Source organism: Podarcis bocagei (genome assembly GCF_964188305.1).
Source record: "Podarcis bocagei genome assembly, chromosome: 16".
Classification (NCBI taxonomy): domain Eukaryota; kingdom Metazoa; phylum Chordata; class Lepidosauria; order Squamata; family Lacertidae; genus Podarcis; species Podarcis bocagei.
This window is the reverse complement of record NC_138142.1, coordinates 42,955,187-42,979,987: the sequence shown is the minus strand read 5'-3', so window position 1 is coordinate 42,979,987 and position 24,801 is coordinate 42,955,187. Positions and strand designations below refer to the sequence as shown.

General features: G+C 43.5%; 2 protein-coding genes across 2 annotated transcripts in view; both read left to right on the top strand.

Moving 5' to 3' along the window:
* LOC308575092 (T-lymphocyte surface antigen Ly-9-like) overlaps positions 1 to 2,751 on the top strand; it is a 51,364-nt gene extending 48,613 nt beyond the window's left edge. Inside the window, exon 9 of the mRNA XM_081173556.1 lies at positions 2,635 to 2,751. Coding sequence (XP_081029682.1) covers positions 2,635 to 2,732 — 98 coding nt within the window. The 3' untranslated portion in view covers positions 2,733 to 2,751. The remainder of the gene's footprint in view (positions 1 to 2,634) is intronic.
* A 5,368-nt stretch (positions 2,752 to 8,119) lies between these two features.
* LOC308575085 (hemicentin-1-like) overlaps positions 8,120 to 24,801 on the top strand; it is a 39,117-nt gene continuing 22,435 nt past the window's right edge. Inside the window, exons 1-3 of the mRNA XM_081173539.1 lie at positions 8,120 to 8,383; positions 10,856 to 11,200; positions 11,316 to 11,618. Of these exons, the coding sequence (XP_081029665.1) occupies positions 8,329 to 8,383; positions 10,856 to 11,200; positions 11,316 to 11,618 (703 nt within the window). The 5' untranslated portion in view covers positions 8,120 to 8,328. The remainder of the gene's footprint in view (positions 8,384 to 10,855; positions 11,201 to 11,315; positions 11,619 to 24,801) is intronic.

Sequence of the window (24,801 nt, the reverse complement as noted above, 5' to 3'; positions counted from 1 at the left end):
AATGTATCTCAAGGAATAACAGTGGAGAAAATGGAATGGGACTTTCTACCCGAAAGAGGTTGCCTAGCCTATTTTCTTGGGGAATTCAGTCATGGAAAACTGGAGCACCCAAGTCCCAGCAACCGGTTTGGACAACGGCTAGACATGGTGGACGAGTCAACACTAAAGCTCAAAGACCTGGAGTTGGATGACAGTGGGATCTACAATGCTCGCATCTGGTTTACTAAGACACAGTTTGAAGAACAGAGTTTCAGACTCATTGTTTATGGTAAGTTATTGCTTTCACTGTTTGGCTCATGGAATAAGATCAGCACCATTTCTCTACATAGGTACTGGGAGGGGTGGGACCCAAACCCTATGCTGATTTCATTTGTGTTCCACAGAGCCAGTGCCAACACCACAGATAGACCACCAAATGGAATCCAAGACTCCAGGTGGATGTAATGTGACCTTGCGATGCCACACACCTGGAAGGGAAGATCTCAGTGTCTCCTGGGAAACAGGGGATCCACACAGGGCCTTAGGAAAGAGTGTGAATCAGTACCAGGTTTCTGACAATGGCCGGGAGCTCCGTGTCTCCTTCTGGAACAGTTCTTTGGACTCCAAATTCACCTGCCTGGTCAGCAATCCTGTTGACCAAAAGGGAGCCTCCTTTGACTTGGTCAACATCTGCCAGAGTGATGAAGGTGAGCAATACATCCTTTCCTTCATTATCCAGAGGAGGTCCTTGTGGTGGCGAAAAGGCAGGCTAGCCTTTAACATGAGGGAAGGATGAGGATGAGAGCTCCTTGAAGACTACCCTGATCCTGTGAATTGCTGCTGCTGCCCCCATCTCCTCCTATTCCTAGCTTAAGACATTGATTCAGGACAGGCAAGTGTGTCTGACAGGCATTCACAGCCCAAATCATTGCAATATGAATGGGAAAAATTAGCAACACTTGTTTATCTCTTGTTATTTATTCTACTGTTCTCGGCCAGGTGTGAGCATAAGGCTCTGAATCTCGGGGTCATGGGTTCAAGCCCCACCTTGTGCCAAAGATTCCTGCAATGTAGGGTGTTGGACTTGTTGTCCATTCCAAAACAACAACAACAACAACAACAACAACAACAATTATTATTATTATTATTATTATTATTATTATTATTATTATTATTTATTATTATTAATAATAATAATAATAATAATAATAATAATAATAATAATAATTTATTTGTACCCCGCCCATCTGGCTGGGTCTCCACAGCCACTCTGGGCGGCTTCCAATAAAACACTAAAATACAATAACCTATTAAACTTTAAAAGCTTCCCTAAACAGAGCTGAAGTTTGGTAGTTATTTTTCTCTTTGACATCTGGTGGGAGGGCATTCCACAGGGCAGGTGCCACCACTGAGAACGCCCTCTGCCTGGTTCCCTGTAACCTCACTTCTCACAGTGAGGGAACAGCCAGAAGGCACTCGGAGATGGACCTCAGTGTCCGGGTAGAACGTTGGGGGTGGAGACACTCCTTCAGGTATACTGGGCCGAGGCTGTTTAGGGCTTTCAAGGTCGGCACCAGCACTTTGAATTGTGCTCGGAAATTGGGAGCCAATGAAGATCTTTCAGAAGATCTTTCCAGACTGGTGTTATGTGGTCCCGGCAGCCACCCCCAGTCACCAGTCTAGCTGCTGCATTCTGGATTAATAGCAGTTTCTGAGTCACCTTCAAAGGTAGTCCCACGTAGAGCGCAGTAGTCCAACACCTAATCTTAACAGAACAGAATTGAAACCTTTAACAGGCACACAAGCAGGAGTACAGCAGGTGTGCATTGCTAAAACACATAGAAGAACCCTGAGCTCACAACTCTTTCTCCTCCTCCACTGCTCCTTGCCTGGAATTACCTTTGTACTTGTAACAATGTCCTTCTCCTACTGGTGTTATGTGGTCCCGGCAGCCACCCCCAGTCACCAGTCTAGCTGCCGCATTCTAGATTAGTTGTAGTTTCCAGGTCCCACGTAGAGCGCATTGCAGTAGCCCAAGCATGAGATAACCAGAGCATGCACCACTCTGGCAAGACAACCTTTGGGCAGGTAGGGTCTCATCCTGCGTACCAGATGGAGCTGCCCTGGACACAGAACTGACCTGCGCCTCCATGGACAGAATGACTCCCAGGCTGGTGCTTCAGGGGCACAGTTACCCCATTCAAGACCAGGGAGTCCCCCACACCAGCCCGCCCCCTGTCCACCAAGAACAGTACTTCTGTCTTGTCAGGATTCAACCTCAATCCATTACCTGCCATCCATCCTCCAACTGCAATTCTATGAGAATCACTCTGATGGTTGTTATTGGAGTATATTTTGAGAGACTTTTATTGCTCATTGCAGGTGGACAGTTTGGACCCTCGAGTTGGAGTCCATTGCTTATCTCTTCAGTCATACTTCTTCTGGTGATAATGGTGATGGTGAAATGGGTGTGCTCGACGATCAGATTAGAAAGGAATAGAAGAGGTAGGACCATCTCTATTGATCTTCTTCCCATCTCTCCTGAGATGGGGGCTTCCTTCTAAATATACCTCTACATTTCTTTTGCTTATCCCAAAAGGCAGAGACTGGTCAGTGCCATGGATTAAATAATGTGCCTCATGTTGCATTCCACAGGTGTTGGTTCTCTGATGCGAGAGAAGGGGGACAGTACTCTTGCACTCCAGAACTCAAAAATGATTGACCCAGAAGATGGTGATGATGAGATGAGATGACTGGTAAGCAAAATAATGATGGAGTGATTGCAGATAATAACAATGAAAGCATCTGATATATTTGGGAGGCATTTATTACTTATGATATAATTATTAAAGTTGCAATCTGTTGTTTTTAAATGAGCAACAGAAAACAGACTTCAAACAGGCCAGTCACCCCATAAGAAATGGCAATCAGTTAGGCAAAACCTGTCCCTATGAACCATCTCTGCTTGTCTGCAGTGGGCTTCTCTTAAAATTATCTTCCGCTGGCTCTGGACTCCATCACATCCAGCCAAAATAATCACCAGCACCTCTCCCTTATGCTGGAAAGGCTGTGGAGAGTGAGGCTCATTTTCATGCATGGTGGAGTTGCGCGTTGGTCTACTCCTTTTGGGAAAAGGTGCTTCACACTATTTCCAAAATTACGCTGTAATGTGTTCCACCCAATTCAGCTCTTGCCTTGTTATCATTAGATTCAAATTTAAACAATAACCTTAAATACAGAGGAAGGCAGCTTGTGCAAAGATCCTGTTCGCATCAGGAGAACATGCATGCTCAGTTTAAGTGAACAGAATTGAACCCTCCCCTCGCCAGCTAGTGAATAGAGAACTCAGCCCTCTGACCGCAGGGCTCTGCTTCCCAAATCCTTCCCCCAGTGAACCCAACAGGATTGCGCTCTCCCCTCACCAGCTGTTCTGGACTCTTCCCAAAATATTACTTTTATCCTTGATTATTTATCCTTGATAATAACCGAGTTCTGGAGAATGGAAATGACATACTTTTGTCAATTCAAAATGGGGAATTCCACCTGCTCTCTTATGGTCTTAGTTATGGCAAGTTCTCCAGGAGCCCGTGGAACTAGAAAGCTAGCCCTAAAGGCTGGAACTGAGGTGCAGGGAAGATGCTTGCTTTTAGGCAAATTGGTATCCTTTCTTGGAGAACGCTTGACTTGGACAGGACTTTAATTTGGTCCAGGGTTCAGGTAGGACGAAATGCACAGAAACTCTTTTAGAAGTTGCATCTCCAGAGTTCCTACTGTCATAATTTCTCTTCCCCTCCAGGTTGACTCAAACAGAGAGGAATTAACGACCAGTTCCACACCACCCAGGGAATCCTTTCCTTCTCCCAATTCTTCTCCAGTCTCAGACACAGAGCCCTCAGAGATTGAACACTGCATCCCACAGACCAACATGGGAGATCAGGCACAACATAAGACATCTGTAAGATCTCCGGGAGCCACTGCTGAGGAATTCACTGAGGGTCTCTCTGGTGGCTCCTGCAGACCATTGAAGATCTCTCATCGCTGCCAGTTGAGCCGGAGCTACAGCCAACCCAGCAGCCTTCAACACTGGCCCCAAAAGTCTTGTGACCATGACAGAGAGCAAGATACCAAAACTTATCCAGTGACTATGGAAGGGGTCTCCTCGAGTGCAAGGAATCTCAGGAATGGCTTCATCACCAGCAGCAGTATATAAGGCACCCCTCTTGAGCCTTCCTGTTGCTGGAAACAGTACAGGCCTGTTATAAGGGGGGGGGGGACTGCTCCTTTTCCCTTATGGGAAACCCAAGAGCCCACACAGAGTCCTTTTGTAGGTTCTCTATCAGTAGGAGAAAATAACAGAGGCCAAGCAGAGAATATTGAGAAGCAAAGCAGCTAGTAAGCCTGATCTTTATTGATGTTGATGGGTTTACCTGGCTGTTAATGGGTTTACCTGGACAGTCTGGCTATTCTTTTTGGATGATAACTACCGTATTTTTCACCCTATAGGGCGCACTTTTCCCCCTCCAAAAATGAAGGGGAAATCTGGGTGCATCCTATGGGGCGAATGCAGGCTTTCGCTGAAGCCTGGAGAGCAAGAGGGGTCGGTGCGCACCGACCCCTCTCGCTATCCAGGCTTCAGGAAGCTCTGTGCAACCCTCAGGAGACCGGCTCCAAGGGTTGCGCAGAGCTGCCTGCAGTTCTCAGCTCAGCACAGCTCTGCGCCACCATCCGGAGCAGGGCGCTAAGTCCTGCCCCGCTCCAGATGGTGGCGCGGAGCTGCCTGCCGTCCCGGGACTGCAGATGGTGGCGCAGATCTGCCTGCAGTCCCGGGATCAGCGCACTTCTCCCCATCGCCAGCCCCACAAGCTCGGGGGACAGCGGGGAGGCAGAGCGCGCCTTCCCGCTGTTCCCCGACCTGGTTCTTCCAGCCCCGCACCTGGGGGGGGGGAAAATATTTTTTTTCCCTTTATTTCCCCCCCCCCCAAAAAAAAACTAGGTGCATCCTATGGGCCGGAGCGTCCTATGGGGTGCAAAATACGGTACTTAATTCCTGAGTCCAGGTCACAGTCTCACCCTATTCATACACAGACACACCCTTAAGACAGGATTTGTGAACAAAGAGACAATGGGAGCCTTTTCCATTTCCTACCTCCGTGCAGAGAAATATTTGAAGCGACTGAAAGAGTCAAAATGGCTTTAGGACTGTTTTCCTGTACTGTTTCCAGACATGTGGTTTATATATTTATGTATGAGTTTGCCTTGTACAGTTTTGAAGATTTTTAAAAATATATAATACCTTAAAATTCCTATAAGGGGTCTCTGGTTCCTTAAACCCAGGCACCTTATAATAATAACAACTATTATTGGTTAGTGTTTTTTTAATTAATGAAGTAAAATACAGTGACTAAAATAAATTATTTATAAAATTATGTATTACTACTACTACTACTACTACTACTACTACTACTACTACCATTACTACTACCATAATTATTATGCCGGCCAAGAGGGCCAAGAGAGCCAAAATGGAGCCTGGCACGCTTCCCTTGCGCAGCTTGCTAACTGTCCGTGCCGATCCAAAAGTCCTTCTGCCTCTCCTTGGCTGGTTAGCAGAGCGATCGCAGCGGCATGAAGCGAATGCAGTGTGTGGGTAATAATTTCAGACTTGACGCAGCCTGCCTTGCTTATCTCCAAGTCTTTATTCGTGCAGTAAAACAGCTCATAAATCTCCTGGTGAGAGAGCACACATCTTGTCTCTCGCCTTGCGTCCGAGCAAAACACAGACTGAAACACTCAGAGTAAAACCACTCCCGAATGTGTCTGTAACCACGCCTCAAGAATGTGAGACGTCAATCAGAACGTCACTCAGAACTCTTTAACCCTGTAAGTTCTGAAACCCTTAACAATTATTACTCATGGAGGGGTGGGCAGGGCTGGTCCAAGACATTTTGGAACCTGAGGCAAACCCCAGGGGGCAATGGTGGTATTGTTCTGTGACTGCTGGTTCCATAAGGTGACTCAGGGCTTATTCACACTCCTGGCTTATCAACACTTCCTGCCAGAGTGGTATCTATTTATCTACTTGCACTTTGATGTGCTTTCGAACTGCTAGGTTGGCAGGAGCAGGGACCGAGCAACGGGAGCTCACCTCGTCACGGGGATTCGCGTGGTGTCCAGAATTGAACACAGTATTCCAAGTGTGGTCTGTCCAAGGCAGAATGGAGCATGACTACTACTATCCTTGATCTAGACCAGTGGTGGCCAAACTTGGTCCTCCAGCTGTTTTGGGACTACAACTCCCATCATCCCTAGCTAACAGGACCAGTGGTCAGGGATGATGGGAATTTTAGTCCCAAAACAGCTGGAGGGCCAAGTTTGGGGGTGCCTGACCTATTCCCTCTCGCTGAACTACAATTCCCAGAACTCCCTGTGAAGAGAGATTGATGGATAAACCGCTCTGGGAATTGTAGCTGTAGCAGAGAAATGTTGGGGTTCCCTGATCTAGACAGTATAATTCTGTTGATGAAGCCTAGAATAGCATTGGCTTTTTTTGCTGCTGCATCACACTGTTGACCCCTGTTAAACATGTGATCCACTAAGGCCCCTAGATCTCTTTCACATGTACTACTGACAACCCAGATGGCCTCCATCTTATATTTGTGCTGCTGGTTATTCCTGCCTAAATTCTCTCTGAATTGCTGTATGGTGCCGCCGAACTTACACTGCCCAGTCCTCAGGCATCCACACTTAAATGTTCTGCCACCTTTTTTATTTTATTTTAAACTAAAGCATTCTGGTTCTATCCCAATTCAAGTGGAGCCCATCCCTTTTGTACAGGCCCAGGTTGCCCCAGAATGTTCCCCAGTGCAGAACAAAACCAAACTCCTCCTCTGAACACTATCCTGTCATCTGCACATTGAGACCACACAGCTCTGCTTGTCCATCTGTCCCTGCATGTGGAACTGGTAGTACTTCAGAGAAGGCTACCTTAGAGGTCCTCACTTTCAGCATCCTTCCCAGCATCCTAAATTTGGCTTCCGGGACCCCTAGGCTACATTTCCCCATGTCACTGGTGCCAACATGCAATGTGACCACTGACTCCTCCCCAGCACTGTCTGCCAGGCTCTCTAGGCAATGAGCAACATCCACAACCTTTGTACACCCCATGGTTCATCACACACCCAACTATCTATATGTTGATCTATATTCTTTACTACCACGATCCCACCACCCACAGGAGAGGCATCTTCCCACAAGAGTCAGTGATGACCACCATCCTGGACGGCTTGAAAAGAGGATGAGATGATACATATTTGGAGGAGAAGACTGTTGAGGGATTCTAGGCAGGATGGCTCTCCTCTGTCTTCTCCATTGGAGTCAGCAATGCTTCTGAATACCAGCTGCTGGAAAACACAGAAGGAGAGAGCATTCTGGTGCTCAGGGTGGGAGATCATTTATTTTGGGAAGGAGACATACGGTATTTTCCCTACCAGGGAGACTAAAAGTTAAGGAGGCAAATATTTTAACAACAGTAGAGTGACAGTTCTTGTCTGGTGTCACTAAGCAGGGAGTTCCAAAGAATAGTGCTGTCAACCCTAAAAGTAGTGCTGCCAACCCTTGGAAGTGCAAAGCAAACATTTTGAACTTGATATTTGCTTCATCTCTATTTCATACATACATACATACATACATACATACATACATACTTACAAAAATGCTTTGCTTTTAGATTCCATCCTTGCTGCTTAGAATAACTTTGTGCTGCGTTAGAGCTTTCTCTGCTGAATTTTCCATAAAAGTTTTGTACTGCTCTGATTTTGCAAAGGCCTTTGAGGATTAGTTTTTGTTGTTGTTAAATTTGTAACAGCCTCCTCAGTCTGCAAAAGCTACCGTATTTTTTGCTCTATAAGACTCACTTTTTCCCTCCTAAAAAGTAAGGGTAATGTGTGTGCGTCTTATGGAGCGAATGCAGGCTGCGCAGCTATCCCAGAAGCCAGAACAGCGAGAGGGATTGCTGCTTTCACTGCGCAGTGAATCCTCTTGCTGTTCTGGCTTCTGAGATTAGAATATTTTTTTTCCTTGTTTTCCTCCTCCAAAAACTAGGTGTGTCTTGTGGTCTGGTGCGTCTTATAGAGCAAAAAATACGGTACTTGCATTTTTCATTGCTTTGGCTCTGCCCAGATCGGTCAGAAGACTTTTCTTAACAGCCAATCTTTGCAAACAGCAATTCAGCTCCTCCCCCACAATCCACACCCAGGGACACACTTCCGCAGAGTGAACTTTGCAAAGAGAGGAATTCTGCTCCTCTCCCACAAACCACATGCAACGATACACTTCCGCAGAGAAGCAAACATGGCTTTTGCTTGCAGATGTTTCCTCTTCAGAATGTTGCTGTACTTTCTTCTGGGTAAGTCGCGCACTGCTTTGTTCTGAAGAGCAATAAGATCTGTGCCAGCAGCTGGTGTTTCCAGAGGCTGGGGAAGAGACTGACCATTGTTATCCTCCCCGACATTTGCCTCCTGCAGCTGCTGGACTCATCTGGAGAAGGATTTGGGAGCCATCTCCCCCTCCCCTCTGAATTGCATTTAAGCCACGCTGCCTGGAGTGTAGCAAGACCAGGGCCAGAAACTTCATTGTCCGTTAACTTTTGTGTTGCTTTGTATCAATGTACTTAAGTTTCAATTTTTTTTTGGGGGGGGGGGCAATATTGAATTTATTCTGTGTTTGCCAGATTGTTTATTTCTGTCATTTTTAAATTTACTGTCATAGTCTGTATTTCGTACATTTGTGTTTCCAATGCTCTGTATTTTGATGTTTTGAAAGTTTGCTGTGAGCCACTTTGGGCTCAGCTCCTTGCGGAACAGACGCATATCAATCAATCCCAGTCAAGAGAGAAGTAACTGAGACAGCTGCTTACTGGTTACTAGCACTTTTTTCTGTGGGGATGCAGGGTTACATATACCCCTAAACATTTTGTGAATCTAAGTTTGGCCTCATTGGGGGCCATATTTCAATGTGAGCAGGAAAATGAGAGTACCCCTAAACATTTTTTAAAAGAAAAAAAGCAGTGTTGGTCACTGGAACCCAGTTCCCCTTGAGGGTGGGGCAATGCCACCGTGTTCTTTGTTATTGAGTTTGTAGGAGAATCTGCACATATGACGAAGGTGGACGTTAGAGAGCCCAACCACCACCAACCATAGGCGGTGCCAGAGTCGATGAGAGGTAGAGCCAACTAATTCTAGTTCTGTTTCTGTCTGCGATACTAAGAGCTACAAGTGTAACACAGATACTAAGGAGGAGGCAGTGTCAGGGCTAGTTTAAAGTAAAAAAGAAGATGGCTAAAGACAGACTGAAGCTGGCAAAGGCAGTGCCCCACTCACCCTCAGGGAACAGTTTCCACTCCTGTGAAGTGTTGCTGCACATTTGCAACTGTTTCTCTTCTTTGCAAAGGTTTTGCAGGACTCCGAAAGGTTGGTGATCTCCAAATGTTGGTGAGAATAAATAATAATAATAATAATAATAATAATAATAATAATAATAATAATAATAATAATAATAATTTTTTATTTATACCCCGCCCAACTGGCTGGGTTTCCCCAGCCACTCTGAGCAGCTTCCAACCGAATATTAAAAACAATACAGCATCAGACATTAAAAACTTCCCGAAACAGGGCCGCCTTCAGTTGTCTTTTAAAAGTAAAATATTTGTTTATTGCCTTGACATCTGCTAGGAGGGCATTCCACGGGGCGGGCGCCACCACCGAGAAGGCCCTCTGCCTGGTTCCCTGTAACTTCACTTCTCGCAGCGAGGGAACCGCCAGAAGGCCCTCGGAGCTGGACCTCAGTGTCCTGACAGAGTGATGGGGGTGGAGACGCTCCTTCAGGTATACTGGACCGAGGCTGTTTGGGGCTTTCAAGGTCAGCACCAACACTTTGAATTGTGCTTGGAAACTGGGAGCCAATGAAGATCATTCAGAAGATCTTTCAGGACTGGTGTTATATGGTCTCGGCGGCCATTCCCAGTCACCAGTCTAGCTGCTGCATTCTGGATTAATAGCAGTTTCTGAGTCACCTTCAAAGGTAGTCCCACGTAGAGCGCAGTAGTCCAACACCTAATCTTAACAGAACAGAATTGAAACCTTTAACAGGCACACAAGCAGGAGTACAGCAGGTGTGCATTGCTAAAACACATAGAAGAACCCTGAGCTCACAACTCTTTCTCCTCCTCCACTGCTCCTTGCCTGGAATTACCTTTGTACTTGTAACAATGTCCTTCTCCTACAGGAAAGGACCACGTTAGGATAGCTAGGAGAATGTAATAAATGTTTAACTCAGGAATCCCCAACCTCCAGATGTTTGGCCTACAACTCCCATGATCCCTAGTTAACAGGGCCAGTGGTCAGGGATGATGGGAATTGTAGTCCAACACATCTGGGGGGGGCGAAGGTTGGGGGTGCCTGGTTTAACTAGAGAGTTGAGCAGTTCAAGTGGGTTGATGTACAATTCGGCAACAGTTACGATTAATCGTGGAAATTGTAAACTTCCTTTCATTTAGGTCCCAAATACCTGGGAGACTACTTGCTTCCCCATAGACCATCTCAACTGTTAAAACCAGCAGAAGGGGCACTCTTGGTAGTTTCACCTTCCTTAAACTTTTGGGGGGAGTGTCAGCCCAGGAGGAAACCTTCTTTGTGGCAGGCTGCTGTATTTAATGCTGCATTTTAAATGATTGTAACCTGCTCTGGAAACCTTATGAAGGAGGATGAATAAGGAGTTAAAAACGTGCTAATTTTCTTCTTCTTCTTCTTCTTCTTCTTCTTCTTCTTCTTCTTCTTCTTCTTCTTCTTATCTCCTCCCCCCCCCACCCTCCCCTCACTAGAAGCTTTAAGCCATGCAGTGGGGAACCCAACTCATCAGCTGAAGGGAATGCTGGGAGGATCAATCTTGTTTCCTGCCAATGTATCTCAAGGAATAACAGTGCAGAAAATGGAATGGGACTTCCGCCCCCAAAAGCGTGACCTGGGCTATTGGCTAGGGGAATTCAGCCATTGGAACAGAGACCATCCAAGTCCCACTGGCCGGTTTGGACAACGGCTAGACAGGGTGAACGAGACAACACTGAGGCTCAAAGACCTGGAGCTGGATGACAGTGGAATCTACAATACTCGCATCTGGTTTACTAAGACACTGTTTCAAGAACAGCGTTTCAGCCTCACTGTTTATGGTAAGTTATTGCTTTCACTGTTTGGCTCATGGAATAGGATCAGCACCATTTCATTACATAGGTACTGGGAGGGGTGGGACCCAAACCTTATGCTGATTTCGTTTGTGTTCCACAGAGCCGGTGCCAACACCACAGATAGACCACCAAGTGGAATCCAAGACTCCAGGTGGATGTAATGTGACCTTGCAATGCCACACACCTGGAAGGGAAGATCTCAGTATCTCCTGGGAAACAGGGGGTCCACACTGGGCCTTAGGAAAGAGTGTGAATCAGTACCAGGTTTCTGACAATGGCCGGGAGCTCCAAGTCTCCTTCTGGAACAGTTCTTTGGACTCCAAATTCACCTGCCTGGCCAGCAATCCTGTTGATCAAAAGAGAGCCTCTTTTGACTTGCTCAACATCTGCCAGAGTGATGAAGGTGAGCAATATATGCTTTCCTTCATTATCCAGAGGAGGTGCTTGTGGTGGTGAATACGCAGACTGGCCCTTAACATGAAGGATTTGAGGAGATGTGTTTGTATTAATATATGCTGCTCTTCACATGTTTGTGAGCAGGATCAGAGCATACACAGCGTTCCTTGAAGACTGATCTGATCCTGTGAATTGCTGCTCCCCCCCCCCCCAATATCCTCCTATTCCTAGCTTAAGACATTGATTCAGGGCAGGCAAGTGTGTCTGACAGGCATTCACAGCCCAAATCATTGCAATATGAATGGGGAAGATTAGCAAAACTTGCTTATCTCTTGTTATTTATTCTACTGCTCTCGGCCAGGTGTGAGCATGAGAATGTGAATCTTAGGGTCATAGGTTCACCCCACCTTTGGCCAAAGATTCCTAAAATGCAGGGGGGGTGGACTAGATGACTCTACTTGTCCCTTCCAACTCTACAATTCTATGATTCTGTGGGAGTCCCTCTGACGTTTGTTATTAGAGTATGTTTTGAGAAACTCTTATTGTTCATTGTGTGGGATATGAAGCTGTCAGTCAAGGCCAACGTTCCAAGAGGACTAACTGCCTCTATGTGGCAGGCAGTTTTGTCAGTTGGTTGGTCGGTTGCTGCTAGGAGTGTTAACTGGTAACTGCTCAGATGCAGTCTTCTCATGACTCACTGCTATCTAGTATATAGTTTGTCTGTTATGTAACCTAAGCCTGCCTTCAGGAACAACTCTGTAAACCTGAATGAATCTGATAGTAAAGTAGTCTATGTTAATATGATTCAGATTCATGTCTGTTTTCTTTAAGAGGGACAGAAAGGGATTAGAAACCAGGAAGGTCTATGAGAGTCAGTCATTCTGTCGGTTGTTATTAGAGTATGTTTTGAGAAACTCTTATTGTTCATTGCAGGTGGAGAGCTTGGACTCTGGAGTTGGATTCTATGGCTTATCCCTTCCCTTATAGTTCTTCTGGTGATACTGGTGTGGATGCATTGGAAGATCATATTCAAAAGGCATAGAAGAGGTAGGACTATTGATCTTCTTCCTATCTCTCCTGAGATGGGGGCTTCCTGCCTAATATACCTCTACCTTTCTTTTGCTTATCTTGAGAGGCAGAGACTGGTCAGTGCCACGGACTCAATAATGTGTCTCATTTTGCACTCCACAGCTGTGATGCGAGAGAAAAGGGAGAGTATCCGGAGCTCAGGAGCCACCCCGAAGATGGTGATGATGAGGTGCGATGATTGGTGTGCAAAGTAATGATGGGGTGATTGTTTTTATCTACGAATGAAATCATCAGATACATTTGGGAGGCATTTATTACTTACATTATTATTATTATTATTAATGTTGCAATCTGTTATTCTTAAAGAAACAACAGCAACAGCAAGAACAAGCGGATTTCAAAAAGGCCACTGACCTGATAATAATAATGAATGGCCATCAATTTGGCACAACCCGTCCCCACGAACCATCTCTGCTTGTCTGCAGGAGGCTTCTCTTAAAATTGTCTATAAACACTAGCATCTCTCTCTTATGCTGGAAAGGCTGCAGAGAGAGAGAGACTCATTTTCATGAATGGTGGAGTTGCACGTTGGTCTACTCCTTTTGGGAAAAGGTGTTTCACACTTTCCCCAAAATTACCCAGCAATCCCCTCCACCCACACGAGCTCTTGCTTTGTTATCATTAGACTCAAATTTATTTAAACAATAGCTTTAAATGCAGAGACTCTGTATTTTTAGTATTATCAGCAGCCTGATTTACAATAGCCTGTTACAGGAAACACCCTATAGAGATTCCCATTGAAATCTGGGTAAATAACATTTGGAATGTGCCTCTATCAGAACTCCTTACTTGCCATTGACAGCTAATTCAAGAACTTGAAAGGCAGACACTTTTGGCAAGACTTGGCTTCCGTCCTTTTCCTTTATGAAATGAAACAGAGTATATAGTTTTATTCCATCCACAACCTAAGAATTTCTGTGGAGAGGCTACTTTATATAGACAATACTTAAATAAATGTATTGCTTGTGTAGTGTGTGCTGCATTTGAAACTTAGTAAGATGTACTACTGGACAAGTTCCTGTAGTTCTTGCATTTTCTGTCAGGTTTATTACGTCTCTCCCACACAAGACAAAGCACGCTTGCAGCTTTATTACTTTCAAATTTATTAAGCAATTACAGGGTCACAGCAGTCTGGGCTCTCTTAGTTCAGCCTTCACTGCTCAAGTCAGTTGCCAAAACTAGATTCCTTTTCTGGCCAAGGCAGGATATTCCCCACTTCCTCCTCCACCTCCTTCCGGATTTATGTTCCTCCAATAGCCGGCTCCTCCTTCTGGTCTTAGGTGACTCTGGTGCAGCTAGCCCCTCCTCATCTGGAGTAGAGTCTAAACCTGGTCGTTCTCCTTCAGACTGCTCTGTCAGCTCTGTATTGCTTTGAGAACTGACAGGCAGCACAGAGCTGTCTTTCCCATTGGTGTTAGTGGTGCGTCGCGCCAGGGCGCTGGCCTCTCAAGGGCTCCCTAGCGAGTGGGGGAGCTGTGCGGCTTTGCCGGCAGCCTCCCCTTTCCCTGCATGCCCGCCAGCTGCGCCCCACCAACAATTCAGCTTCCTTCCCAAGCCTCTGCATCTGCTAAAGACAGCCCTGCTCCCGGTCGTTGTCCTCCTCCTGCTTCCTGGCGAAAGGCAGCACACAGCCTTCCCAGGCTGCCTTCTTGGGTGCCCCTATGCCAGAGAGCATGTCCACCAGCACGTTTTCCTGCTTGATCGCTGCCACCACACAGCGGATAGGGCCGGAGGGGGAGGCAGAGGATATTTTCCACCACCCCCTCCCTTATTTTGGAGTTCCCGTGGGTTGGGGGGCAGAGGGATCTTTGCACCACAGTGCGGATATACCTAAGATGGCCCTGAGATAGAGTGCCATAGCAAGAGAGGCTTATCTCCTTCTCACTGTGTGTAAGACTGCCGTTTCTACTCCCCTCAGCTTGTCCTCCCTCCTCTTCAGAATGGGAACGTCCCTGACATTTTCATTGAGACCAATAATTGTTATTTGGATTGAAAAACCAAAAACAGGCCAGTGACCCAAACCTCCTGATCAAAAGACCTAACAAATGGATTGTGGCACAAGGGGAGGCAGGCAGCTTGTGGAAAGATCCTGTTCCCATCAGGAGAACATGCATGTACAGTTAAAGTGAGCAGAATTGAACCCTCCCCTCTCCAGCTAGTGAACGGAGACTTAAGGCCTCTGGCCGCAGGGCTCTGCTTCCCACATCCTTCCCCCAGTGAACCCAACAGGATTGCGCTCTCCCCTCACCAGCTGTTCTGCACTCTTCCCAAAATACTAATTTAATCATTGATAATAACTGATCACTGGGTAATGGAAATGACATACCTTTGTCATTTCAGAATGGGCAATTCCACCCGCTCTCTTATGGACTTAGTTATGGCAAGTTCACCAGGAGGCCGTGGAACTAGAAAGCTAGCCCTAAAGGCTGGGACTGAGGTGCAGGGAAGATACTCACTTTTAGGCTAATTGGTATCCCTTCTTTGAGAATGTTGGACTTGGACAGGACGTTAATTCTCTCCAGGGTTCGGGTAGGCCCAAAAGCCCAGAAATTCTTTTAGGAGTTGCATCCCCAGAGTCCCTCCTGTCATATTTTCTCTCCAATGCAGATTGAACACTGAATCCCACAGACCAACCCTGCAGGTGGACTCAGAGAAAGAGGAATTCTCACGCAGTTCCACACTACCCAGAATACGCTTTCCTTCTCTCACTTCTTGTACAGTCTCAGAAACAGAGCCCTCGGAGATTGGTCAGGCACATCTCCGGGAGCTCCTGCTGAGGAATTTACGGAGGGTCCCTCAGGAGAAAGACCCACTGAAGATCTCTCAATGCTGCCAGTTGAGCCAGAGCTACAGCCCACCCGGCACCCTTAAACACTGCCGCCCAAAGTCCTGTGACCAGGACAGAGAGCAACATACAAAGACTTATCCAATGACTATGGAAGGGGTCTCCTTGAGAACAAGGAGTCCCAGAAACAGCACCGGCAAAGAGCATATAAGGCACTCTTCTTCAGCCTCCCTGTTGATGGAAACAGCACAGGAAAGATTGGATAAGTGAAGATACACATCAGGAGCAGGGGAGGCAGAGAGGTAAAAATCTCCAATGGATCACGAAATGCATAAAGATCTACATCAGGAAGAAGCATGGGAGCAGCACCTCCTATTTGCCAAGAGGTCCCTGCAGAGGCAACGTTGCAGGCCAACATTGCCAAGGAGATGAAAAAGCTGGCCTCAATGCTGATTGAACTCTGCATCCCAGACAAAGAGGAATTCTCAATCTGCTCCATACAACCCAGGGAAACCTTTCCTTCTCTCGGTTCTTATGCAGTCTTAGAAACAGAGCCCTCAGAGACTGATGGAACACTGAATACCACAGACCAATGTGGGAGATCAGGCACATCTCCTGTAGCCACTGCGAAGGAATTCACTGAGCTACAGCCTACCCAGCAGCATTAAACACTGGCCCCAAAAGTCTTGTGAGCAGGCCGAAAAGCAACATACCAAGATTTATCCAGCGGCTACAGTTGGGTCTCCTTGAGAGCCTTCATCACCAGCTGCAAACAGGGTATATAAGACACTCCTCTTGAGCTTTCCTGTTGCTGGAAACAGCAGAGGTCTCTGGCTTCTTCAAACCAGGTGCCTTGCCTTGCCTCTCCTCTCTTTTCCTATTGAGCTTGGACTCCCTGTATGTAGACTGAAGGTGTAAATGGGTGAACAAACCCTATTTCTTAAAGCTACAGCAGTCTCTCCAAAGGAACACAGACCCTCTTTGGGTGCCTGAGGTCCCATGGGCTCTTTCCACCGCTGGGCAAAAAGGGGGGCAGGCACCCGACTTTTGCAACAATACATTGGACTGGAGCAGAAGGTTGTTTTCACTCTTCTCCCTTGCAAATCATCCACAAAGAGATTTTCTTTTGGGAAGGAGACATGTTTTCCCTAACAGGGAGACTTAAAAGGAGGGAGGCAAATGCCTTCATCACCAGCTGCACACAGGGTACATAAGACAATCCTCTTGAGCTTCCGTGTGGCTAGAAGCAGCACAGGTCTCTGGCTTCTTCAACCCAGGCGCCTTTCCTTTCCTTTCCTTGTTTATTTTTACTATTATCAGCAGTCCGATTTACAATAGCTCAATACTGGAAACAACCTATAGATTCCATTTGGAATCTGGGTAAATAACATTTTGAATGTGGCTCTATCAGAACTCCTTATGAGGCATCAGATCAAGGCCTGCATTTTAAAATGAGCTTAAAAAATATATTTGTCAATGTTTGTATGTTTTATGCCAGGCATAAAGCAGCTGGCTAAGTACTTTGGCAGATGTTTATCTCCTTGAACAGGGCCCCCCTGATTTATAGCAGTAACAGGAGACACGTTTCTCAAAGTTGTAAAAGGGAAATACAGGCTGGGAGTAAAGGTTACATTGACCCTACAAAATACAGAATACAATCAAGCTGCAAAAACACTAATTAAGAATTGGTAAATAGTAAAATTTATTGTTTATTAGAAAATAATACCATGTGCCTCCCATTAGTCATATTTTCCTAAGGTTAAAGGGCAAGAGCTAATGGGGAAAGCACCTGGCTAGGAAAGGGAGTTGTAAACTAAAGAGGCTGCTTTCGAAGCTGTTTTACTGAGTTCTTTTTACTTTGAAAAGGCCTTTTCTTCTAAAAAGCTATCTATGTTAATGTATGAGATTTGTTGGCTTAAATGTAATTATGCAAAGGATTTAGAAAGTAAGAAATGTTAGATTCTTATGTTAGATTCTTATTTCATTGATGGTGTGTGAGAATGTGAACACAATATCTCTGTTACCATGAGCCATCTGTTTTAGCCATCTGTTTTGGAGTGAAGGGGTAATAGGGCAATAGGGCAAAAAGGTTATCTGGTAATTAAGGTGCCTGGTTGAGGCAAATATAAGATATATGGATACTTGTCTGCCATTTATGGATAGAAGGAAATATAGCTCTTTGTCTCCCATAAAAGGTAATAGGAAATGGGTGTATCTTTTATGATTGGTTCTAGCAAACAGCCAATAGGAATTTCAACCAGGCTGATTGGACAGAGGCAGCCAAAGGAGGAGCAAGGGGGCTGGGCTGAGGAAATATAAGTGCTGGCCATCAGGGCTGGAGTGGGCAGAGCTTTGGTATCCATATACCACTGTGTCTCTCATTTATTTGTCTGACAAATAAATTGTTATTTTAATTTCTCTATTGCTGCGTTGAATATTTCATTCCAGCTAAGCGTTAACCACAAGCAGGGTGCTACACTTACTTAGCCATAGTTGGGTAATTAAAGGCACTTCAAAAACAGACACTTTTGGCAAGACCTGGCTTCCATTCTTATCCTTTATAAAATGAGACAGAATATACTTTTATTCCATCCACAACATAAGAATCTCTGTGGAGAGACTACTTGATTTGACAGTACATAAATAAATGTATTGCTTGTGTACTGCATATGAAACTTAATAAGACTGCATCACTGAACAAGTTACTGTAGTTTATGTTGCTCTTGTATTTACATTAAAACTAATAACAATTATTTGTATGAAAGAAAACAAAAACAGGCCAGTGACCCAAACCTCCTGATCAAAAGACCTTAGAAATTGATTATGGCACAAGGGCAGGCAGGGCCGTGTTTAGCACATGCGGTGCTGGAGTGCAAATATCCACCCAGCCCCCGAAATTACCATGGTTAGTGTTGGGGTGGCCGTAGCTGTGCACTGCCAGCCATCAGGGGGGTGCAACTCTCCTCCATGCCACTGCGGGAGAGAGATCCTTTGAGAGGCTGGTGTATAAGACAGAGAGGAACACCCTGAGCTCACACACTCCTCCTCTTCCTCCACTGATCTTTCCTGGTTTATAAGGGGAGGAACACAGAGCAGTGAAAGGAGGAGTCAGAAACAAAGGAGGGAAACACAGTCTTGCTTGGATGAGAAGGGGAGGGAGAGCGAGCACAGACAGCCTTCCTAGTTTGAAGAGGAGGATCAGGATCCTGCTAGGAAGCGAGAGGATGGGAAGAGATGACTGTTGTGTTCGAAAGTTGATGACTCTTGCAAATAAGACTTTGGATAGTGATAAAATTGGGCAATAAAGCAATAAATAAATAAAACAAAACACATAAGGGTCAATAAAGCTATAAATGGAGGGCACGAGGAGCACGAGGAGAAGGGGATGACAGAGGACGAGATGGTTGGACAGTGTTCTCGAAGCTACAAACAGGCGTCTGACCAAACTCAGAAAGAAGCATGGGAGCAGCACCTCCTATTTGTCAAGAGGTCCCTGCAGAGGCAACGTTGCAGGCCAACATTGCCAAGGAGATGGAAGACTTTTGTTAAGACTTTTGTGAGCTGTGAGTTTGTGAGTTGTAACGCTAAGCAGCTTTTAAAAAGTTGCGGAGAAAGGGAAGGAAAAAACACACTTTGGACGTTTTGAATTATTGTATCGTCGTTCTGGGACTCTCCTTATTTGTTACTTTTCCTTTTGGATTTAACTCTTGGGTCAAGGAAAGAGTTAGGAGCTGGGGAAGAACAGCGTGAAAACCAGGCAAACAGGAAAGTCCAATTAACCAATTATCTAATTATCTAAGATCTCTGCTTGTAAGTTTGAAAGGGACTGACTCCCCCTGACTCCCCCTGGTGGATTGAACTAAACACTGCACCTCAATTTTGGAATTTTCAGACTATTTTGGGGACTTGAACCTCATAAGCCAAGTTGTTGTCAAAAGATTGGTTGGATTAGCCCAAACAGGGGCAAGAAGATTACAATCAGGACATTTCTGTGACGGAGGATTAACCAACTTCACCCAAATCTCAGGAAGGGGGGACAATATCCAAACATATTGGTTAAGATGAATGTTTAGAGAAGAGGGGTTTGGTGGTCCCCTCCCTACTTTTGGTAAATTGTTATCTGTCATTATACGCTGTTAATATATAAGGGGATTTATAGTATCTTTGGTGGTTAATACCTCTTTGGGGTTAACTGAATAACTGGATAGCCTAATTATAAGGATAGGAGGATATATATTGGGAGGACAGGTGATTTAGTGACATACTTAGCGATATTTCCGGGGGTTTAAGGACAATGTCACACACTCAAAAGAAAGGGGTAGAGGGAGGAACCCCAACTGATAGGAGAGCCTCAAAACAAGAAACAGAATTTAGAACAGAAATATTGAGGATGTTCGCAGAAATAAAGCAAAGCGAAAAAAACTTAGAAACAAAACTGGAACAGGTGGACAATAAAATTGGAAAAATGGATAAAAAGATTGAGGAGACAGTAAGTGAGTTAAAAGGACAGATTAAAGAGGTTTCAAAAAGAGTGGATGAGGGACTAAAGAAGACAAAGCAGGAAATGAAAGAAATGAAGCGAGAAGAAGAAAGAATGAGGAATGAGATAGCAGACCTAAATAAAATACAGGAAGAAATAAAAGACTCCATTGCAATGAATGAACTAAAACAGAGGGAGATTAATTTAAGACTGAGGCAAATCCCGGAGGTACAAAATGAAAATATAAAAGAAAGATCAGTAAAGGAAATAGCACAGTGGATGGAGGTGGAGGAGGAAGATGTGGCGAGGACAATTATAAATGCATATAGAATGAAAATAAAATCAAGTAAAGTCAGGAAATTCCCAGGGGACTGTTTAGTCACATTTAAAGACAGAGAGATGAGGAACCTGATTTTGCAAAGAAATAGGGAAAAGAGATTATATATTGACGGACATTACATAATCATATTTAAAGATATTCCAATAAGGCTGTTAAAACGAAGAGAACCCTATAAACCACTAGTGCAATTGCTTAAAAAGAATAGGATTGATTTCCGATGGGAATTTCCGGAAGGTGTCTCCTTTTTTTATAAAGGAGTTAAAAGAAGATTAACTAGCCCCGAGGAAATAGGAAAGTTTACAAGAAGATATAAAGAGCTTCAGTCGGGAGAGGAGGAGCCGAAAGGTGCAGAAGGCGGACTTAATTTGAGGGAAGATCTAGAATTAGGTGTAGAAGAAGATCAGAGCAGAGGAGAATTAGAAGAAGACGAAGAGGAGGAAGAAGGAGAGGAGACAGAAAGGATATAGAGTAACACTTAAATTAGAGCAACACTTAAATTAATATGTCTTTAAAATTATGGAATTGGAACATTAATGGAATGAACGATAAGAAAAAACGGAATGGAATCGAACGCATCTTAAAAAAGAAAAATTTAGATATCATATGACTTCAAGAAACACACGTGGCCAGCAAGCATAAGAAAATCCTTATCAAGAAGAGGTTAGGGAATGAATTTATCTCTTCGGATAAAAAGAAAAAAAGAGGAGTAGTACTTTATATTAAAAATAATATCGAATCACACCAATTATTTAAGGATGAGGAAGGGAGAATAATAGCAGTCCGCATTAAATGGCAAGGTGAAATGTTGATAATAGTGGGGATCTATGCACCAAATGGAAATAAAACAGAATTTTTTCAGATCATTGGAAGAGAGATTATTTGAATACATGGATCAAAAAATTATAATAATGGGGGATATGAATGGGGTGGTCTCAACGGAAATAGACAGATTAAGGAAAACGAAGACAGAAGGAGGGAAATTACCTAAGACATTTTTCGAAATGGTTAAGAACTGTAATTTAGTAGACATATGGAGATTGAGACACCCCCTGGAGAAACAATACACATTTCACTCTGAACCGAATCAATCGATGTCAAGATTAGACCAAATATGGATATCAAATGAACTAACACTAAGAATTACAAAAATTGAAATTCAAGCTAAAGTTATCTCCGATCATAATCCCATAATAATGGAGATGAGGGGAGTGGAAGAACGAACCTTTAGATGGAGATTAAATGATAATCTGTGGGACGATCAAAAATTTGTGGAAAAAATACGGATAAGACTATTTGAGTACTTTACAGATAACTTAGACAAAGGGGTAAAAATAAGTGTGGTATGGGACGCGAGTAAGGCAGTAATGAGGGGCCTGTTTATTCAACAAAATGTTTGGAAAAGAAACAACAAAGAAAAAAGAACCAAGGAGATTTTGAGACAGATCATGGATTACGAACAAAAACTAACTAAAAAACCAAACAATGAAAGGATATTGCAGGAAATAAAGTCCCTTCAAACACAATTTGCAATGTTAATAAATAAGGAGGTTGAGTGGAATATCAAAAGATTAAGACAGAAAAACTTCGAATTTGCCAATAAGTCAGGAAAATGGCTTGCATGGCAAGTCAAAAGGAGAAAGGAACAAAATACAATTAACAAAATACAAATAAACGGAGAAGAGGTAACTGACCCAAAAAGAATTAGAAAAGGATTTGTGGATTTCTACGAGCAACTATATATAAATAAGGATAGAAACAACAATAGGAAAATAGAAAGATACCTAAAAGAAAAAATGGTGAGGAAGATTTCGATAGAACAAAAAGAAAGGTTAAATGCCCCAATTTTCAGAGAAGAGGTAGAAGAAGTGATAAAGGAATTGAAAAGAGGGAAAGCTCCTGGCCCAGATGGGTTCACCTCGAGTTACTATAAAGAAATGAAAGATATATTGATGACTCCGTTAGTTGATGTGATGAATAACACCTTAAAAGAAAGAGAGATCCCAAGTACTTGGAAGGAGGCATTTATCACAATAATCCCAAAACAAGATGCAGATCTAACTCAAGTAAAAAATTACAGACCCATTTCTTTATTAAACACAGATTATAAGATCTTCGCCGGAATCTTAGCAAAAAGATTAAAAAAGATATTAATAAAGATCATTCACAAAGACCAAGCGGGCTTTCTACCGGGAAGGCAAATAAAAAATAATACAAGAAGTATAATTAACATAATAGAATATTTATCGGATAGATATGATAAATCAGCTAGCCTAATTTTTGTAGATGCGGAGAAAGCCTTCGATAATGTAGCTTGGGATTTTATGTTGAGAAATTTGGAACTTATGGAAGTGGGTCAAGAGTTTTGGAACGGGATAAAGGCAATCTATACAGAACAAAAGGCGAAGTTGATAATAAATAATGTTATCACAGAAGATATAAAAATATCTAAAGGAACAAGGCAGGGTTGCCCGCTTTCTCCGCTCCTCTTTATAGTTGTTTTGGAGGTTCTACTAAATGCAATAAGGCAAAATAAACAAATTAAGGGAATAACATTAGGTTCAAATGAATATAAAGTTAAAGCTTATGCTGATGATGTGGTCTTTACGGTGGAAGAACCTATAGATAGTACAAAGGGAATTTTGGAGGAGATGGAGGAATTCGGGAAGCTAGCAGGATTCAAACTAAATAAGAGCAAGACAAAAATGATCGTTAAAAATCTGGACCAAGATAAGATAGAATTACTACAGCAACAAACAGAAATTGAAGTCGTTAAAAAGGTAAAATACCTAGGACTTTGGCTCACCAATAAAAACATTGATCTATACCAAAATAATTACATCCCGGTGTGGAACGGAATTAAAAAAAATCTGGAGGTCTGGGCCAGGATGAAACTATCATTCTGGGGAAGAATATCTGTGGTCAAAATGATGGTACTCCCCAAAATGCTATTCCTATTTCAAACGATACCCATAATAAAAGGTACAAAAAACTTTAAAGAATGGCAAAAGGCGATTTCCAGATATGTCTGGGAAGGAAAGAAGCCCAGAATTAAGTTTAAGTTATTAACAGATATAACTGAAAGGGGGGGCTTCGCCTTACCAGACATGAGATTGTATTATGAGGCCGCATGCCTTTGCTGGATAAAAGAATGGGTAAAGTTGGAAGATACAGAGTTATTGGATCTGGAAGGGTATAAGAATAGATTCGGGTGGCATGCGTATCTGTGGAGGGATAAAATAAGAGTGCATAAGGGATTTTGCAGCCATATTTTTAAGGGACCTTTGATAGAGGTCTGGAATAGATATAAGAATATATTAGAACCAAAAACCCCACACTGGCTGTCCCCATTGGAGTTGATAAGTGTAAAGAAAGTCAATATGGAGAAAAAATGGGGCAGGTATGGAGAAATGGTAATGAAGGAAGGAGGGAAGTGGAAAGTAAGACCATACGATCAGGTTAAAATATATACATACGATTGGCTGAGCTACTTCCAGATAAATGAAATATTTAAAAAAGAGGTGAAAGAGAGGGGCTATGAAGAAAAGGTTTCGACATTTCAGAGAGAGATAATAAATAATGATCGTAAAAATCTGTCAAATATGTACAAAATACTGCTAGAATGGAATATGAAAGATGAGGAAGTAAAAACTGTGATGACTCAGTGGGCAAAGGACTTGGGCCATGATATTCAACTGGAGAGTTGGGAAAAATTGTGGAGAGTGAATATAAAATTTACAGCATGTGTGCTACTAAGGGAAAACATGTTGAAGATGCTATATAGATGGTATATGACACCCGTAAAACTAGCTAAGGTGTACAAAACAGATAACAAATGCTGGAAATGCAGACAAAAAGAAGGGACGTTCTATCATCTATGGTGGGAGTGTAGGAAAGTTAAAAGCTTCTGGGACGAAATCTATAATGAAATGAAAAAGATATTAAGCTATACCTTTGTAAAGAAGCCCGAAGCTTTTTTATTAGGTATGGTGGGAAAAGACATCAAAAGAAAGGATTGTAAAATCTTCCAGTACGCGGTAACGGCAGCTAGAATTATGGTAGCACAGAAGTGGAAGCAGGAAGAAAGCCCAACGATAGTAGAGTGGAGATTAAAATTGACTGAATATGCTGAGCTGGATAAATTAACAGGGAAAATTAGATATATTAAGGATCAAAAGTTTATTGATGACTGGGGGAAATTTGTGGGTTATCTGGAGAACAAATGTTTTATAAATACAACGCTAGTGGGATTTAAAGAGGCACTGTAAAGCACTAATAAGTATTGCTTATTGGAAATAAGGCAGGAAGGGAGGTATAAATGGCAGTACGAATGATTGGATTGTGTTACAAAGAAACAAATACGAATGAATGTCAATGACGTTGAAGGAAGTCCAAAATGTATGAGATGTACTAAATACGGATATAATGTATATATAATGGAATATTGATAAAATTTTAAAATGCAAAAAAAAAAAAAAACCTCAGAAAGAAGCATGGGA